General features: G+C 39.1%; 2 protein-coding genes and 2 pseudogenes across 2 annotated transcripts in view; all 4 read left to right on the top strand.

The window, feature by feature from the left end:
• Window positions 1-712, top strand: part of LOC144525676 (ubiquitin-conjugating enzyme E2 G2-like) — a 7,319-nt gene extending 6,607 nt beyond the window's left edge. The window contains exon 5 of the mRNA XM_078262709.1: window positions 412-712. Coding sequence (XP_078118835.1) covers window positions 412-653 — 242 coding nt within the window. The 3' untranslated portion in view covers window positions 654-712. The remainder of the gene's footprint in view (window positions 1-411) is intronic.
• Window positions 1-4,828, top strand: part of LOC144525685 (galactose-specific lectin nattectin-like) — a 21,470-nt gene extending 16,642 nt beyond the window's left edge. Inside the window, exons 3-7 of the mRNA XM_078262731.1 lie at window positions 821-883; window positions 2,322-2,411; window positions 3,285-3,419; window positions 3,928-4,039; window positions 4,125-4,828. Coding sequence (XP_078118857.1) covers window positions 821-883; window positions 2,322-2,411; window positions 3,285-3,419; window positions 3,928-4,039; window positions 4,125-4,192 — 468 coding nt within the window. The 3' untranslated portion in view covers window positions 4,193-4,828. The remainder of the gene's footprint in view (window positions 1-820; window positions 884-2,321; window positions 2,412-3,284; window positions 3,420-3,927; window positions 4,040-4,124) is intronic.
• Window positions 4,829-11,047: 6,219 nt separating this feature from the next.
• LOC144525882 (uncharacterized) lies at window positions 11,048-14,045 on the top strand (annotated as a pseudogene).
• A 7-nt stretch (window positions 14,046-14,052) lies between these two features.
• LOC144525879 (uncharacterized) lies at window positions 14,053-15,926 on the top strand (annotated as a pseudogene).
• Window positions 15,927-17,580: the final 1,654 nt, after the last annotated feature.

The following is a 17,580-nucleotide window of genomic DNA, read 5'->3' as shown; positions in this document are numbered from 1 at the left end:
GATACTAACCTGTCTCTCCTCCTGCTGTCTACCCAGACTTCATGCTCTGATACTAACCTGTCTCTCCTCCTGCTGTCTACCCAGACTTCATGCTCTGATACTAACCTGTCTCTCCTCCTGCTGTCTAACCAGACTTCATGCTCTGATACTAACCTGTCTCTCCTCCTGCTGTCTAACCAGACTTCATGCTCTGATACTAACCTGTCTCTCCTCCTGCTGTCTAACCAGACTTCATGCTCTGATACTAACCTGTCTCTCCTCCTGCTGTCTACCCAGACTTCATGCTCTGATACTAACCTGTCTCTCCTCCTGCTGTCTAACCAGACTTCATGCTCTGATACTAACCTGTCTCTCCTCCTGCTGTCTAACCAGACTTCATGCTCTGATACTAACCTGTCTCTCCTCCTGCAGTCTATCCCGACGGCCGTGTCTGCATCTCCATCCTTCACGCCCCCGGAGACGATCCCATGGGATACGAGAGCAGCGCCGAGAGATGGAGTCCTGTCCAGAGCGTGGAGAAGATCCTGCTGTCTGTTGTTAGAATGTTAGCATGTAGGACACAGGGTTTATTACTGCTAACAGGCTGTCTGATGTTAGCATGTAGGACACATGGTTTATTACTGCTAACAGGCTGTCTGTTGTTAGCATGTTAGCAGGTAGGACACATGGTTTATTACTGCTAACAGGCTGTCTGTTGTTAGCATGTTAGCATGTAGGACACAGGGTTTATTACTGTCATTAATGATCAATTACAGTCATTCATTGTCTGACATTATTTCTTTGTCTGCAGTTTGTTGACTTGTTTAACATCTTTCCCCAGATGACATCAGTCTTTCCGTTTGCTTTGTTGCTCTGTTTGTCCAGCGGACTGTTGACTGCATATGTAAGTACACTCTTAAGAAATAAATCACTAAAATAACAGTAAAAGGTTCTGGCAGCTTATTACCCGGACTTTGTCCTGTAATTAAAAATGGAAATGTGCTGTGTAGCTACAGTAAAAATACATGTTCTGTTATTATGAACAGTTTCTAATAAAAAGACTACAATCTTAACTTTTGAGTAAATGTTGGCCCTGTTCAGCAGATGTTTTTGCACATATAGATACAAATGCTCGTATAATAATGCTATTTACTCATGGTTTTGTTTACTTCCAGGTTGTGCTGTTTGCAGCACATTAAAGTCAAGGTGCTGCCTTGGGTCATCAGAGTATCATCTTATATGAACTCCGTACTGCAGCATCATATATCGGTCTTGTCTTGAACTTTAAAGTCATCATTAAACATTAGCTTCATTTATTTTGCATTATAATAAGTCTATGAACATAGCCATGGAACATTTTTCATTCAATTATATGATAATAGGGCCTGATCATTAATATTAAGGGAAAATTAGGCTTCATCTTACAAACCCCAATTGCAATGAATTTTGGATGTTGTGTAAATGTAAATAAAAACAGTATACAATGATTTGCAAATCATTTTAAACCTATATTCAATTGAATACACTACAAAGACAAGATCATTTTGTGCAAATATTCACTCATTTTAAATTTGATGCCTGCAACACATTCCAAAAAAGCTGGGACAGGGGCAACAAAAGATGGTCAGTTGAGGAATGCTCAAAAAACATCTGTTTGGAACAATCCACAGGTGAACAGGTTAATTGGTCATGGTTGGATATAAAAGGAACATCGCCAAAAGGCTCAGTCGTTCACAAGCAAGGATGTGGCGAGGTTCACCAGTTTGTGAATAACTGTGTGAGCAAATAGTCCAACAGTTTAAGAACGTTTCTCAACGTACAATTGCAAGGAATTTAGGGATTTCATCATCTACAGACCATAATATCATCTTCAGAGAATCTGGAGAAATCTCTGCACATCAGCGGCAAGGCAGAAAACTAGCATTGAATGCTCATGACCTTTGATCCCTCAGGCGGCACTACATTAAAAACCAATATCACTATGTAAAGGTTATTACCACATGGGCTCAGGAACACTTCGGAAAACCGTTGTCAGTTAACAGTCTGTCGCTACATCTACAAGTTAAAACTCTACCATGCAAAGGGAAGCCACATATCACCAACACCCAGAAACGCCGCCGTCTTCCCAAACACTTATTGAGTGTTGTTAAAAAGATAAGATGATGTAACAGTGGTAAACATGCCCCTGTCCCAGCTGTTGTTGCAGGCATCACAATATGAGTGAATATTTGCAAAGAACAATAAAGTTCATCAGTTTAAACATTAAATAGCAATCACTGCCGTAAATGACCAGTCGTCAATATAGACTAGTCTGATTGTTTTTGGCTTGTTTGTTCATACAGGGTCATGCTCCCTGCCCTTCTGGTTGGAGACAGTGTGGCTCTCGCTGTTTCAGTTACAACAGCGGGCCAATGAACTGGATCGATGGAGAGGTACAGCAGTTCTAGCTATCATAAGATATGTATGCTTAATAACAGTGTACTAATACTTAACTGCAGTAAAAATGCTAAAACCACATCATGTAAAAAAAAATACAATAACAGTAAAAGTCCTGCATTGTTCCTTTAGTAAAAGCAGTATCATCAGGAAATGTAGCTAGTTAAAGTTCTAATACCAGCAGGTGAATGTAACTAAGTACATTTACTCCAGTACTGTACTTCATTACCAAATGTTGAGGTACTAGTACTTTACTTGTCTTTTCTTTTCATGTCACTTTCTACTTCTACTCCGCTACCTTTCAGAGAGAAATATTGTACTTTTTACTCCACTACATTCATCTGTTCCAGCTTTAGTTACTAGTTACTTTAGTTACTAGTTACTTTAGTTACTCCACTACATTCATCTGTTCCAGCTTTAGTTACTAGTTACTTTAGTTACTCCGCTACATTCATCTGTTCCAGCTTTAGTTACTAGTTACTTTAGTTACTAGTTACTTTAGTTACTCCTCTACATTCATCTGTTCCAGCTTTAGTTACTAGTTACTTTAGTTACTAGTTACATGTAGTTTCTAAATCTGATGTTTGATTATAAAGTAAACTAGCCGACAATATAACGACTACAAGTCCAGCTGAGAAGATTAGACCATTAAACAGACAACTGTTTGGATCCTTTACACTTTCTACAATGTTTTAATACTTTAACTACATTTACTGATGTGGAAAAGACTTTCCTGACTTCTTCCACCACTGATTAAAAGTATTAAAATGTGCCCTGTGACTGTAAGACTGCCCTGAGATCTGTTAATAATGTGATTATGTTTTTGTTTCTTTCTAAACGTTGTAAACTGATGATATTGTCTCCATTAGTTCTTCTGCATCGCCGCTGGTGGGAATCTGGCTTCCATCCACTCTGATGAGGAACATACATTCATCAGACACTACATTAAGGAAGTGACCGGTACAAACAAAAATGCCTGGATCGGAGGCCATGACGGAGTGAAGGTAAGACTTTTATCATCACACCGGAAGTGATGTCGCTCGTCTCTCAGCCTGTTCTCATGAACTATTCGTACATATATCTCAGAAAATTAAAGCTCTGTTATCTATATGTATTCCTGTCAGCAGCACATTGACTGCTGCTGAATGAGAGCGTGAAGATCCTGAGTGGATTTTTCTAATCTTAACTAGTTGTTTTGGTGTCTAAACTTAACTGTCGTAGCTGCATGATGCTCACTTTTTCTCAGCTAAACTCAACTGCAACGCTGAAAGAACCGTTTCCTTGCGGTGCCCGGCTCTTAGTCACCTTTTCTCGGCTAAATTAATCTGTAAAGACCACTTACCTTAACTGTCATGTGACCCGCATCCTATGAATTGTTGTGCATAAGTTTTCATACAATATCATACGAACCCGTTCATGACAATGCGTTGCATCTGTTGAGTTGATGTCGAAAACAAGGAGGATCGTCTTGTGGCCTGAATGAGTATTACAACAACGATCTTTCTCCTCCAGGAGGGTACATGGTTGTGGACTGATGGCTCCAAATTCGACTACACAAGCTTTGCTACGGGGGAGCCTAACAACCACGGTGGAGCGGAGAACTGTGTTGTGATGAACTTTAATGGTAACAAAAACATTTAAACCATCTTGTTGCAGTCTTAAATATAAACGTTAAAATCAGTTACATTGGTTGTAAACTCTCTCTACAGGAAACAACTGGAACGACGGGGGTTGTGACAACCAGGCTGCTTTCGTGTGCTCCAAGAACAGCGTGTAACTCTAACACGCCATCATGATGCCTCTACAGCTCATCTATAATCTCTATCATTGATTCACTTTCAGTTTGTTCGGCAGACAGAAACAGCTCTCTGCTGACAGATGACTCACTTTCACTTGTTGATTATCTGAAGAGTTAGGGAACAGTTCACATTTGGGTTTAAAGTTAGACAGAAACTGGCTCACTGAGCTGGACAAAAACAAATCAGTAATTGGACTTTTAATCTACAGTAAATAACACAAAATGAAATACAGAAAACATTTGAATACTCGCACATCTTTTCCATTTTAGTTTACTGAATATTATCTGTTATAAACAGCTAAAATATTAACACACTAATTACATTTCTCTCTAAGAGTTATTGTTCAGATCAATACAACTCTCATGTGTGAACACTAAATATGAAGTTCCCTCGAGCAGACATTAGCTTAGCTTAGCATAAAGACTGGAAACAGGGGGAAACAGCTAGCTTAGCATAAAGACTGGAAACAGCTAGCCTGTCATATAGTCCACTGGTTTAATGAACTGGTTACTTTTTATTCTTTAAACTGATGTGTTGTGTTCTTTATTCATCTGATTTCCTTTACTATATAATCAACTAAGCATTCAAAAATAAAAGACATATTGTCACAAAAACAGTGTCTGATCCTGACTTATTGATTAGTGTCAAATTATTATATTCTTGTGAGTATTTAATTTCATTAATAGAACAAGGTTAAGCTATGATGAATAGATTAAGTAATAAGATAACATTTATTTTAAAGTGTAAGACCACATGAATGTCCTCCTACGGGATAATAAAGTTTACTTTGACTTTTTAAAGAACGTATGAGAGAAAAGGAAAACAAAAGAAGTAAAAGTACCTAAAACCACTGTGTAGAAATACTCAGTTATTAGAGAAATCATGGATTCAAAATATCAAGAAAAACTTAAAAAGTATCAGCATCAAAATATACTTTAATAAAAGTAAAAGTATTTATGATAAAGAATGCTCCATTTCATAGATTATTGTGTGAATGCTGATTCAGCAGCATTCACAGTATTATTATTTGATTATTTATTTATTTCTTCCGTATGTTTTTGTTGTTGTGTCTAACTTCTGCACACATTCAGCCACAAGAACCATTCATATATCAAAATGTTCAACTTTTTAGAGACTGCAACTCTCTAGACTGCAGACTGCAAAAGAGGGGTTTAACTTGAAAAGGGGGCATAACTTAAAGTCCTAATCCAGAATACTGTAATGTGAATAGTTATGCATAGACTTTTTTCTGCTTTTTTCACAAATGCACTCTACATATAGTGTCAACTCACTTGAGAGGTGATTTAACTGTCAAAAGGGTGAAAACCAATCAAAAGCATCAGATTAATAGCATCTAACTTTACTGAACGGCTGTGGCTGGAAATGGCAAAAGAAGACATTGTGCACATGAAAACCATGCAAAGGAACTACATTAATATTATTCAACATATGGCCTAGCCTCTTACAGAACATATTCACATCTAACTCCCAATGTAATCATGAACATTTTCACAGTTAACTGTAATTTAATGAAACATTATTTCCCCAGTAACTGTAACAGATTATATTTACCTTTATTAACTCCGTTACATGTAACTTAGTTACTCCCCAACAGTGTTTAAAAGCCAACAGACAGACGGTGATGTGTTAGCACAGGGTGTCCAGCAGAGGGCAGACATGTTGTTTTATAGATCCAGCTGCTGAACCTCTGGATCTGATGATGTTTCTGACTCTCAGTCAAGGGTGTAGGTTTGGTTTCAACATTGATGGGGGGGGACATTATACCTGGGGGGTCTGGGGGTCGTCCCTCATAAAATATTGTCTGTCAAACTCTTCATTTCCTGCATTCAGGTGAACTTTGATGTATGGTGCAAATGTCTTTATTAATGGAAAGGAAATGATTATTCTTTATTGATCAAAACTTTCTTCATATTCAAAACATCACACGTGTTTCAGGATGTTATTTTTGAGGAATCACGTCCATCTCAACAGCTAATCTGTTAGAGAATGAGACCTCGTTAAAGCCAGAAGCTCCAAAGTTTAAATCTACATTAATCTGTCTTTATTTTTCACTTCATGTTCCTTAAACCCCGATGCTGAAAAGTAGCACTTTATAATAACTATCCATAATTCATCATTTATTAAGCATTAGTTAACTATTAGTTAATGGTTTGTTCATCATTATTAATTCATTGTTCATACATAATTCATCATCAGTAAAGCATTTGTTCACACAGTTATAAATGGTTTGTTCATAGTAAATAAGCCTATCTTGAAATATGTTTGTAAGTACATGATTTATACTTAACAAATAATGAAACAACCATTTATAAATGAAATCATTTTCCCATTATAAACCAGTTGCTAACTATTACTAAATGCTCTGTTCATCATTTGTAAAGCATTGCTCCTATGTTAACTCTCATAAATAAAGCATTTGTATACACACTCATAAATGGTTTGTTCATAGTAAATAAAGCTCTCAATAATTATGTTATACATACATTTTGGACTGTAAATTGATTACTATCCAAGAATACAGACATTTTGATTATACAATAGACACATTTATCATTCTTGAATCCTTTTCCTTACATTTTGCAAGGATATCTTTACTATTAAAGCTTAACACTTTGTTATGTCCGTATCCTTTTATTGGTCCCCTTGAATCCTTTTAGCGTTATTTGAACAATGAACATAGAACTAAAGTGAAACTGATTTTTTGGGGATTTTTTCCTTCTGTCAAACTGAATCCAATCTAGTTTTTTCCTTCACGCTTCATTTTGTTCTTAGTATGTTCTTTGTTAGTGGTGATAGTCCTGAAAGCAATTTCTCTTTTTGGTAATGCAGAGGAACATCTTGCATTTGGTACATCTCATGTACGTCTTGCTCTTGCAGCCCTTATTTCTGCATCTTTCTGCATGCTTGGTATCCATCATCTCAGGCATGTGCATGGCTCTTAGTCTGCACACAGATGGCTCTGGTTGTGGGATCCTCATTTTAGATGGTGGCTCATACTCATCCTCACTCTCTTCACAGCTGTTATCCAGTTCCAGACTTTCCAACAGCTCTTCAGCTAGAACTAATTTGAAGTCCAGGTACTGATGTGTGTTCTTGGATGGTCTGTGCAGAGCTTTGCTGTCAGACTTGTATTGTATCCAGGAGTTTGTGATGGCAACATCAAAGAAGTGACTGATCACACGCAATGTCCATTTCTTGGTCCTGCTTGACATACGATAGAAGCTAAGCATGCGATCACAAAGATCCACGCCACCCATGTTGTCATTATACTGCTTAATTACTGCTGGTCTTTTAACCTGGACCAGGTGCTTTTCTTTCTTGGACCATCTGGTACAGATGTCTTCCGGGTCTTTCCCATGAACATTGGATGCCATGAGCACTGGTTTGTTGTCGAACCATTTTGTGATGGCCAGCTCAGGACTCTTTCTGGCCACTGACACTGATGTTCCTCTGCCCTCTTTTTTCAACTGTTTCAACGGACACGGTTCTTCATTATAGTTCCAGTTGCAGGAAGGCCCTTTGCCAGCAATAGTACCTGTACCTGTCAAAGAATATGGGGCTTCCTGTTGGAACAGATTCAACCATGCGTAGAACTGCTGCAGCTCCAACTTCTAACCTTTGGACTGTAAAGGTATTCTTCCCTTGGTAGACTTCAAAATCAAGCATCAGACCATTTGGGGATGCGAGGACAAAGACCTTTAGGCCAGTAGGGTTTGGCTTGCCGGGAACATATTGCCTGACTGGACAATGGCCTGTGAATGGGATGATTTGCTCATCAATGTAGACCCTTTCTGGCCACACACGATTGAGTATTGGCCTGACTTTCCAAAGAATATCTGCCTTCTTTGTTTCCTCTGTTACAGCCAGGTCATTGACAATCTTCTTATCCTGAAGAATCTATCCCTAGTCATTTTGCTACTTATGACTGGCACTTTAGTTTTTTTGGCCCAAAACATTTTAATTCTGGGATAGCCAAGGCAGGCCATGTGGACTGAAATGCCAAAGAAGATTTTTATTTCTTGTGGCATAGTGTTCATACACACTCCTCTGCTTTGCAGCTCTCTTTGATTTGTGTATGTTGCCAAATCTTCATGTTGCCAGATCTTCTTCATGTACTGTGAAAAGTATTCAATTGGACTCCAGTCTGCACGTGTTGTAGGGTCATCTTGACACACTGGAAGCCCAGGTAATACAGGCGCAAATCTGATATGAAGGAAAAAAGAATAATAAATGATAAATAATAACAGTTTAAATACTCAATGCAGCTGAATTTAAAATTGTGGAACTGCATCAAACATACATGTTACACCTGGCTCACAGAGGGCGTTGAGTTTCCTGCTCATCCCTGTCTGTATCTGTGTCTGTGTCTGCATCTGTCCCTTCAACTGAGCCTTCTGCATTGTCTTCCTCTTCTTCATCACCGTCTTCTATCACTGGTTGAAACTCATCCTCATCTCTCTCATCATCTGACAACTCCAAATCTGAATCTCCCTCGATATTTGGTAAAGAATTCTTTCCTATGACAATGTGGAGTCATTATTTACATGAAGACAGTCCTGATGTCCACTATAATTGACATTCATAAAATGGCAAATTTTTCAAAAGATACATAATGTAGTTGCTATCAGAACTAAATATATGATTCCTAACACCTTAATGAACAAGAAAATATATGATTATCATAGTAACAAAACCATAGACAAACAATATTTGACTCACCTCTTATCTTTCCATAAAATGTGCTTGTTCCTATGCCGTCCATTTTGGATTGAAAGATAGAGGCGGTTCCCGGCCTCATAGCCAATCAAATAACATATCCCTGAAAAGCCCAGGATGTCCTCTGTACCGTACAGCAGGAATTAAGAGACTTGCACAAAGTCAATGGGCTGGGTTTCATCTTTTTCATGCTTAAGTAAACAGAACACAAAGGCAACTAGCTAAATATGAATAAAGGCAAAATATATACAAGTTATCTTAAATAGCAAAAAAGTTTTAAAAAAACATTAAAACAATGGTTAATGTATGTTAGCATCATGAAAAGATTGTGCAAAACATTGATTCAAGTTCTTTCAGTCTTTGGAAGTGTGTATGTGTGTGTGTGGGGGGGGCAGTCTTTACACATCCCGTAAAGAAGCTGTTTTTCAGCCCATTTTTTTTACATGTTATTGCGCTGTACCCACTCTTGGAGGGGACGGGTGTAAAACAGGTAGTGTCCAGGGTGGGATGGGTCCTTTAATACAGCTGGCTTTCTTTTTTAAGTCGGCCTGTGTAGATGTCCTACAGAGAGTGGGATGTTCATTACATCTTGACTGGCTGAAATCTATCATCATCTCCTTGGTCTGTGTGTGTGTGTGTGTGTGTGTGTGTGTGTGTGTGTGTGTGTGTGTGAGTGTGTGTGTGTGTGTGTGTTTAATATCAGTTGATATTAGCTTGTTTAACATGTAGTGGAAGGCCGTTCCAAAGGTTAGGGACATGGTAGGACAATGCTCTTTAAAAACAGATTTTTTGTTTACTAGGGGAATGACCGACAGACCAGTTTAAGTGACCTTATATGGAGTTGTTGTTTCTGGCATGTTGAATGAGAAGTGTGTGCCTGTTTTGTGGCTATGTGTAAAAGAAACAAATGCTTAAGAAAAGTCAGTAATTTTTCTGAAGTAATTTTTCTGAAGTAATTTTTCTGAAGAAATTTCGATTGAATAAAGATCTATTATTGCACCACGTGGTCTCCCTGAAGATTCTTTGATTTGACAAATCGGGTTCTCGACTGCAGGGTTTGACATAAGCAATGGTCCGATGGCCCGGGGCCAGTAGAACAATATGTCGGGGAAGTTAATTGGCTAGTCGCTGGTCTGTTCGGGCCAGAAATATTGTTTGTGCCAATCAAAGTCACAAGTCAGTCATTTGTATGTATTTGATGCTAAAATTAGTTGCAAATCTATTTAATGATAATTAGCAATGGTTACAAAAGACCGCCGGCACCCGCCACAAAGAGTCCAAACAGCTTTGGATCCTCAGTAGCGGTAGCAGCAACTCAAACTCAGCCAGACCGGAGCAGCTTGCCCACTCTCGTGCTTCGAAGGAAGCTAGTTAGTAATATTAGCGTATGTCACAGTCCCTCCGCCCCCGCCGGACAGCATTTCCAGTCTGGCTGGGTGCACCATTACTAGCTAACATTAGCTAACTGCAAAGTAAGCTTCCGTAGTTTAGTTTGATTTACAATCATTTTAAAATGAATGCTTAATGTAGCCCAGTAAACATGGCTGGGAAATTTTCAGGTTACTAAAATAACACAAAGATGAGGTGCAGCGCTTGTTCCTCCCTCATTACCACCACTGAGGTGCCCTTGAGCAAGGCCCTTAAGCCCAACCCCAATTGGGCAGTTACATGTTAAAAAAAAAAAAAAAATTAAAATTAAACACACTTGTTACCAGATGGCTCTTGTTTAAATAAAAATAATTTTACTTTGAATATCTGATATTTGTCTGAACAGCATGTGTTCTCTTCTATTGTGGCAAACTATCCATGTTGCATAATTTGAGAACATTAACATATATACCAAAACCATATCACAACAGTTATCAATGTTTGCTTAAAAAAAAAACTAAATACACAATACTAATTCATGATGACAATCATCGACATTAGAAGTTTGTAAAGAGTGAGTGAAGTATCATGGCCTTGACACAGTGAACCCTAACCCTGATCTACTGGCCCGGGCGGGGGGATGTCATGTTGGACACAGGACTGTCAATCTGACTAAGTCAATGACCTAGTCAGACTTAATGTCTAAGTCATTGAGTCTCAATGACTCAATGACTAAGACCACTCCCCTTTCCAAGGTATATAAGGGCCTGTGACTCTCTTTTTCCTCCAAGCCAAACGAGGCAGAACAAGGAGTATTGATGTGAGTATAATGGATATTTCAACCTGTACTGTTATCATTACCAATCAATGCTTTGCCTGAAAGTTTGATACATTTGGTTTATACTGGATTGTAGAAAAGTAAGTTTAGATTGTGGATGCATTAGTCATCAAGATGAGTTTAACCTAATTTGTTATTATTGAGTTTTTAACAGTATTCAGATCTGTGACATTTTCTTTTAGTGACAGTCATCAGCTTGTTCTTCTCCTCTTTGTCAGCCAATCACCACCTCAGCAAAGGTATTTATATTTCAATTTATTGTCACAATTTCATCTAATTTTACTTTTAATAATAACCAATCGTGTCTTTATCAAGAGGACATTATATATTTTGATAAAACTTGGTGTATTTAATTATAGATGTGAAAAGGCTGCCTTTCTTCCTTTTCACTAGGCCCTGTTCCCAACATTAAGCCAGTTGTCATCAGAAAGTTCAACAGTTCCCCTTGCAGTCCATGTCAATTATTGATGGCAAGGCAACTTTATTTATATAGCACATTTCAGCACAGGGCAACTTTAAGTGCTTTACATAAAACATTAAACAATAAAAAGCAAAGAGCAAAATAGGAAATTAAAAATAAATAAAAACATTGACTAATACAAATATAATACAAAATAAAATACAAGAAGAGAATTAACAGTTCAATATAAAAATTAAGAATAGGCAATATCAGAAAGAAAGGTCTTCAGTCTTAATTTAAAAGAGCTGAGAGTTGCAGCAGACCTGCAGCTTTCTGGAAGTTTGTTCCAAATATGTGGAGCTTAAAAACTGAACGCTGCTTCCCCCTGTTTAGTTCTGACTCTGGGGACAACAAGCAGACCTGTCCCAGACCACCTGAGAGGTCTGGGTGGTTTATAGTGCAATAACAGATCAGAAATATATTTCGGCCATAAGCCATTTAAGGATTTATAAACCAGCAGAAGTATTTTGAAATATATTCTTTGAGGCACTGGAAGCCAGTGTAAAGACTTCAGAACTGGAGTGATGTGATCCACTTTCTTGGTCTTAGTTAGAACTCGGGCAGCAGCGTTCTGAATCAGCTGCAGCTGTCTGATTGATTTTTTTAGGGAGACCTGTAAGGACACCGTTACAGTAGTCAAGTCTACTACTATCGGAAGAAGAAGCAGACCTATCATGTAAATCTTCTGAAAGAATGGCAAGCAAAAACTTTGCAATCCAGCCAGCAGCTCTTGGTTAGGGCTGTAAAGTCTGAGGAGGATCAAACCGATCAGTTTTTGCCTGGAGACCAAGGTGAGACTTGCATCCATGTGGACTTATCTCATCTGTCACCAGAAATGCAGAGGGAGCTATTGGCGGTAGTTCCTCCAGATTTGTTCCAAGACAAACCTGGTTACACCACTTTGGTGAAACACGACATCATCTTGGAAGATCCTTCTCCCGTCCACCAAAAGATGTATCGGGTCCCGGAGCGGATGCTTCCAGATGGAAACACCCATATATCCATAAACCGTTCCAAAGTGTTTTACTGCCGCATCTCGCCCAAATGGGAGACCTGCTTGATTTAGTGTAGAGGGGGGGTCTGGGGGCATGCCTCCCCAGAGATATGTTTGGCAGTAATAGCCCACATTTGGTGGCCTGAGGCACATTCTAATGCCAGTATTCCATCATATGCACTGATCTTTATTTTAATATCCATGTGGACGTTGACAGCAGTAGCCTTAGTACTGCCTTCAACTCACTACTAGATTCAATTGGTTTCAGTCAGAGTGTGCATAAGGCCACGCACTGTTTTAACCACACCCTCGACCTTGTGCTGTCATGTGGCATCAAAATTGAAGATTTAATAGTATTTCCACAGAATTCCTTATTATCAGACCATTTCTCAATAACTTTTGAATTCTTACTACCCGACTATACGAAATTAAATAAAAGCTTCCACACTAGATGCCTATCTGACAGTGCTATAGCTAAATTTAAGGAAAATATTCCAACAGCATTTAACTCAATGTCGTGCTTTAATATAAATTGATAATTTTGTAGATGGTGCTATGGCCTGCCTACGGACGACTTTAGACTCTGTTGCTCCCCTCAAAAAGAAGATGATGAAGCAAAGGAAACTAGCACCTTGGTATAAATCCCAAACTCACAAATTAAAACAAATCTCACGAAAACTTGAAAGTAAATGGTGTTCCACCAAATTGGAAGAATCTCGTTTAGATTGGCCAGACTGAAAACATAGTCTGAAAACTGAAAACATACAGGAAGGCCCTCAGAAATGCTAGATCAGACTATTACTCATCGTTGATAGAAGAAAATAAGAACAACCCAAGGTTTCTTTTCAGCACTGTAGCCAGGCTGACTGACTGACAGCCACAGCTCTACTGAGCCATCTATTCCTCTAGCTCTGAGCAGTGACGACTTCATGAGTTTCTTTAATGATAAAATTATAACAATTAGGGATGGAATTCATCACCTTTTGCCCTTAACTTCTAACGGTTCACCTTTGAATGCAGGACTGCTAGAAAGAACGACAGGACCTGACATATACTTAGACTGCTTTTTTTCCTATAGACCTTCAACAATTAATGCTAAAGGTCTCTTCAGCAAAGCCATCTACCTGTCTCCTAGACCCCATCCCAACGAGGCTACTTAAAGAAGCATTATCTGTGGTTAACACTTCATTACTAGATATGATCAATATGTCTTTATTAACAGGTCATGTACCGCAATCATTTAAAGTAGCTGTGATAAAACCTCTTCTGAAAAAACTCACCCTCGATCTTGAGGTCTTAGCCAACTATAGACCTATATCTAACCTTCCCTTTCTCTCCAAGATCCTTGAGAAAGTAATCGCTAATCAGTTATGTGACTTTTTATATAGGAATAGTCTATTTGAGGACTTTCAGTCAGGATTTAGAAAGAATTAGAATAAACTTTCACTGTTATGCGGATGACACCCAATTATACTTATAAATCAAGCCAGACGAAACCAGTCAGCCAAACTTCAAGTATGCATTAGAGATATCAAATCATGGATGACCTACAATGTCCTGATGTTAAACTCAAACAAAACTGAAGTTATTATGCTGGGCCCTAAACACCTCCGAACATCTTTATCCCAAGATATAATTAATCTAGATGGCATTGCCATGGCCTCCAGCACTACTGTCAGAAATCTAGGACTTATTTTTTTTCAGGATATATCCTTCAACGCCCACCTAAAAAAAACCTCTAGAACAGCCTTTTTTCACCTTCGTAACATTGCCAAAATTAGGAACATCCTGTCTCAAAACGTCCATGCATTTGTTACTTCCAGGCTGGACTATTGTAATTCCCTATTATCAGGATGCCCAAATAAAACTCTTAGGACTCTCCAGCTGATCCAGAATGCTGCAGCGCGTGTTCTGACAAGAACTAAGAGGGGAGATCATATTTCTCCTGTGTTGGCTGCTCTGCATTGGCTTCCTGTAAAATCCAGGATTGAATTTAAAATCCTTCTCCTGACCTACAAAGCTCTAAATGGTCAAGCACCATCATATCTTGAAGAGCTCATAGTACCTTATTGTCCCACTAGAGCACGGCGCTCCCAGAATGCAGAGTTACTTGTGGTTTCTAGAGTCTCTAAAAGTAGAATGGGAGCAAGAGCATTTAGCTATCAGGATCCTCTCCTGTGGAACCAGCTCCCAGTCTGGGTTCGGGAGGCAGACACCGTCACCACATTTAAGAGTAAACTTAAAACTCTCCTCTTCGATAAAGCTTATAGTAGGAGTGAGGAGTTGCAGCGTTCGCCTAGACCGGCGGGGGAAAGGTGTGTAGCCACAGTCATGGCGCACCCCCACCCTATCTCTGCTCCTCCCCATAGAAAGCTTACATATACTTAGGGAGTAATGAGTCGCAGCGTAAGCCTAGACCGGCGGGGGAAGGTGTGTAGCCACAATCACGGACCACAGCCTCCCTATCTCCCCTTCTCTGCAGCTCTTAGTTATGCGGTTATAGTTCTAGACTACCGGGGTACCTCCTTGGACACACTGAGCTTCTCTCTTCTCTCTCTTTCCATCTGTGTGTATTTGTGTCACAGAAATGCTTGTAACTAACATAGCTCCAGGGAGATTATTCCCCGGAGTCCTTATGATCTTTTTCCGCCCAGCATCATCATCTTGGATCATGATGGCACCTACATCATGGTGGCAGCTGTTGCCGTGGTCCTGCCCTACGCCCTGCTGTGCTCTACGACACCATGAACTATTATAACTATTACAATATCTTTATTGTGACTATTATTGCCATTGTTCATCATACCCCCAACCGGCACTGTCAGACACCGCCTACCAAGAGCCTGGGTCTGTCCGAGGTTTCTTCCTAAAAGGGAGTTTTTCCTTGCCACTGTCGCACTTCATTCATGCATGCTCTTGGGGAATCACTGGAATTGTTGGGTCCTTGTAAATTATAGAGTGTGGTCTAGACCTACTCTATCTGTAAAGTGTCCTGAGATAATTCCTGTTATGATTTGACACTATAAATAAAATTGAATTGAATTGAATTATATATAATTTTTTTATTGCCTATATCTATATGAGTCTATCAATCAACTGATGCAACCTGAGTAACGTGCACACATGCCTACTTATGGTGCATTAAAATCAACTCAGACGTGTTGTACATGTGTGATGTAAGCCCAATTCGCTCAGTTTTTGGATCATTTTGTATGGGAGTATTGTACTAAAAGCTGAACTAAAGTCAACAAACTATTCTTACATATGTGTTCTGATTTTCCAGATGTGTTATCACTGAGTGGAGAGCTGTTGTAACTGCATCATCTGTTCATCTGTTGGTCCGATATGCAAACTGATGTTTATCAAGATCAGCAGGGATGGCAGCCTTTATGTGGGGAAGGATCACCTCGCAATGATGTGGGTAAGAAAAACTGGTCTAACAACATAAACACATTGTGAAAGACACACTTTTAGTTATTCGAAAGAAAATATCAGCACAAAACTGCACTCTAAAATGTAACTAACGTTCTTTTTTCATATTTTCAATTCAATGTTCAATTTTTTCAATAAAAGAAAGTTGTAAATGATTTCCTTTCCTTTTTTTTAAATTCAACAAGTAGTTTATTGTATTTAAGCAGTGGGTGGGGTTACTAAATGTACGTTTCAGTGACAAACGGGACAAGAACAGGACACGAACCCTGGTCTCCTGGGTGAAAGTCCTGTGTTATTTGACCCATCCCCCCAAAACCCTCAAAATGCTTCCTTTATCATTGTCTATGTGTGTAGAATCCATCTTCCCTCCCCTCAGTTGGCAAACCACTCGAACCAGTCATGTGTTCAGCAGGTATGCATGTGAGTTTTATCTGTTTAAACACACCATCACAGATATGATATTCCTGTTGGCGTGTTTGAACATGCCAAACTAAACTCACATTGAGGACAAGTTTGTTTTGTAAAAGCACAGACTGTGACTGTGTCGTAGCAAAGTTTTCTTGTCTTTGTTTCCTTGTTCCCCTGTATGTGTTTACATACTGACTCTGGTTATGGTGAATATTCTTAAGGAAAAACTCAGGAGCAGCACAAGTCATTTCACATATGTGAAAGTTTTTGGGAGACTTTGGGAGGATTTAGGATCACACAGTACAGAGTGGGTGCCATCCCAACTCTCTGAAGTTCCTGTCTTCTTGAAGGTGTATTTAAACATCCAAATGGATGGCGTTAAGTTTAGTTAAACCTTCAAAGTAAACAAAGATATTGCCTGTGCCCAGATATCTCATTACATACAAATTGTGTCGAGTTTGCTTTTCTCCATGGCCTTGGCAGGGTGAACAGCTCTGTCTTATCATACAGCTGCTAAATCTCTCGTCATCTATGGAGGCACAAAATTGAAGTATTCCTCTGCCTGGAGAGGTTATGAGGTTATGTTGGTCACTGGCCTGAATGAGACCTGGGTACCACTGTCTCAATTTACATCATTCATGAACTGGAAATTCCTCCAGATTCATCAGCAAGCCTACATGTACGTCTCTATGAACATGCTTTAAAAAATCCTTTCATCAGCCATCTTCTGGTGATGTTCAGCATAGAAATTTCATTAATAATAAAACCTTCTTTTTTTGTGGCTAGGTTGGGTCAGTGGGTAGAGCAGGTGCACATATACTTGGAGGTTTATGCATTGACGCAGAGGTCCAGGGTTCGAATCCTGTGACGATTTCCTGCATGTCTTACCCCTCTCTCTCTCACCTAGCTGTCCTGTCAAATAAATAAAGGTGGAAAAGCCCAAAAAAATGTGAGAATTGTGATGACTCAGAACCTGCTTCCTTGTCCCTGTGTACTGTACAGCCAATAGAGAAGTCAGCTGGTAAAGTCAGCTATAAACTATAGAAATAAAATTATCCATAATCCATTTTATTTTGTGTTACAAACAGCTGGTCGAAATGGCAGAGGATTAGACGAAGCCTCAACGACC

Source organism: Sander vitreus, chromosome 11 (genome assembly GCF_031162955.1).
Source record: "Sander vitreus isolate 19-12246 chromosome 11, sanVit1, whole genome shotgun sequence".
In the NCBI taxonomy this organism is placed as follows: Eukaryota; Metazoa; Chordata; class Actinopteri; order Perciformes; family Percidae; genus Sander; species Sander vitreus.
Note: the sequence above shows the minus strand (reverse complement) of the source record. Positions and strands in the feature narration are given on the sequence as shown.